At 41.9% G+C, this 2500-nt stretch overlaps 1 protein-coding gene across 2 annotated transcripts in view; it reads right to left on the bottom strand.

Moving 5' to 3' along the window:
• Positions 1-2500, bottom strand: part of LOC138060049 (cholesterol transporter ABCA5-like) — a 65630-nt gene that overhangs the window by 2788 nt on the left and 60342 nt on the right. For both annotated transcript variants that reach the window (XM_068905732.1, XM_068905733.1), the window contains exons 26-27: positions 1755-1999; positions 134-189 (exon numbers count right to left, since the gene is read on the bottom strand). In XM_068905732.1, coding sequence (XP_068761833.1) covers positions 134-189; positions 1755-1999 — 301 coding nt within the window. The remainder of the gene's footprint in view (positions 1-133; positions 190-1754; positions 2000-2500) is intronic.

The raw sequence follows: 2500 nt of genomic DNA, 5'->3' as shown, positions 1-2500 counted from the left end.
CACCGGATCTGGGAATCGAACCTGGGCCACAATGGTGGGAGGCGAGTGCTCTCACCACTGCGCCATCCCTGTGTGATTGAAAAGTCTTCGTATATCTCAATGTATGGTGATAAAATAATCGAGTAAACTTTACCTGTTCCAGTGTAGATTGACTAAAGCTATATTCCTCTATTCCAATGTTCTCTTTTCCTAGAGCAAGATTTAAAAGAGTGGGTCGAATGAGTTTGGAAATTAAGTTGTGTTTGCGTAGTGCGACGCTTTCAGATCAGTAAAGGTAACGAGCATTCAAGCAATTGGGGGGACAAAAACACTCGTAACTTTCTTACAAGCTCTTTCACTGATAAGGAAATAATCGTCAATCTCGTCTTCAGAGCGAATGCTATTAGAGACCTTCGCTTGTACATTTCGTTTTCCTCTGTCAGATTATTGGTCCTTTGGTCCATTAAAAAGAGAGCACGCCAACATGGGTTTGTTCGCTTTTGAAGGAAATACTCTCTCGAGTATTTCTCACATGATCTGCATGGGGAAAACAAAAATAAGGCGAGACACTTCGTGACACCTATACAGGTGCAACATTTGGTGACGTTACGTGTGACAACCTCAGTGTTAAGCCGCTTTGGCAGATAAACAACACTCTGTTTAGGCAGAGAATAACTGCTGGGTTAGGCACTGATCTCTAGTGATTACGGTTAAGCGCTGACTCGAAATGGTTAGCTTTCATAAAATGTTCTGGAGACACCATTTGGTAACATCGTTTGGCTCTTTATATACACACCTTATTTTGGAGTATCCGTTCTAGTCACGACCAAAGCAAAATAAAGCTGAGCGAATAAGGTCCATTGTCAAGCTCCCGTTGCTCTAAATCCGGATAAATTTATCCAATGGATAAGTCCATATCCAGAGTATAAATACCTCTTACGGCCCTCGTTTTTCCTCTTAGATTTATGCATAAATCTAACGGGGAAAAGAAGGGTATGCAATTTACAGTACGGACCGAGAAAACGAGGTTAGCAAGATACTTGTTATATCTCTGTAGCAATCAGCCGCGCGGGAAAGGAAACTAGTTGAAGTCAAGCGGAAGGTTCAACCGCCATAAAGATCTGAAAAACGATAAAACTTCAAAATTATTGGCTTTTTAAAACAGTTGCTCGCAAGATTCAAACAGTTTTACATGTTTATGCAACAGAAAAGACATGAAAAACTGGCTGGAGAAAAGTTTTATCGAAATTTCAAATTAATTAGCCAATCACAGCGCGCGTACTATCCAAGAGATAAAATAAAATATACTACATGTTAAAACATTGGCCAAGATTTTTAAGTAGATGTGCTTAGAGTGTGCATATTCACAGTTACGAGGACAAATACTGAAATCTCTGGAGAAACTGAAACTGACAAAGTGACTTTGAACAACTGGGGCCGGAAAAACAAGTAACATAGACCCGGTTTGCCTACGCGAGAAGGTATGAACAAAATGGAGACTGCTACTCGTGTGTAATACTTCATGCACAAATTACTTTTAACATTTCTCAAATTCCGCTCATTAAAATATCCCTTAACGTTCGGTCTGCTTTTCCATTTTTCTCCGAATAAGCGGAAGCGCAGTGGTTGTCAACCGCATTACAACTGAGTTAGCATACTTTCCGTTCTTTTCTGAATTTTGGGGAGCGTTGTAAACTCCATTTCCTGAGTTGTACTTCGCCCAAACAACTTCTTCTGTTTTATTGCTTTTAGAAGTTAATCAGAAGTAGTCTAACCTTCCTCCAGTTTGTGAAAAATAACGGACAATGCGCCAACACCCTCTTTCGGGACCTTGTATACCACTCGTCCACCGAACACTTCGGAGCGCGTGGCACCAGGGAGCATTCCTAAGATGTAACTGTGCAACTGCTCAAGCGCATCGTCCGGAGATGACCCATGAGCCTGGGTTTGCGTGAGCTTGACCTCAAGGGTGTAACCACTACCATGAGTGCTCTTCAAATGTTGGGTTGATCCGAGACATCTTTAAAAGAAAAGATGATCAGAATTTAGCTCGCAGGAAAAACACCGGGTACCATGGCAGAGAAGTCCTGACAGCGCTTCGGATTACTCCAGGTTTCGAATTATGCGCCGTGGTTGGCTATTAAAAATATCTCGCGCCAGCTTTTAGAGCATTCAAATGAGACTTGCAAACAGTTTTACGGCGCTTAACGTTGACCACATGTTGTTAGCGAGGTCGAAGGGATAGGCCATTTCCAACTCCATGTCGGCCTCCTCTTCAAAGCGAGTCTAAGTGCGAAGTTTTTTTTATGAAAATTAGGTGCCATTCATTTGTGAAGTAGAACTAATTACCATGAAAAAAACTTCGCACTTGGACTCGCTTTGAACAGGAGGCGGACAACTCGGAAATGGCCCATTGTGTGACGAAATTGAAACAAATTCATCGACAAGGAACTGGCAACCAAATATAGCGGATGCGTTGTGGTCAATTATCACCGCAAAAGAACATTTGGAACTGTTTGCG

Source organism: Montipora capricornis, chromosome 8 (genome assembly GCF_036669925.1).
Source record: "Montipora capricornis isolate CH-2021 chromosome 8, ASM3666992v2, whole genome shotgun sequence".
NCBI lineage: Eukaryota > Metazoa > Cnidaria > Anthozoa > Scleractinia > Acroporidae > Montipora > Montipora capricornis.
This window is presented reverse-complemented; position numbering and strand designations above follow the sequence as displayed.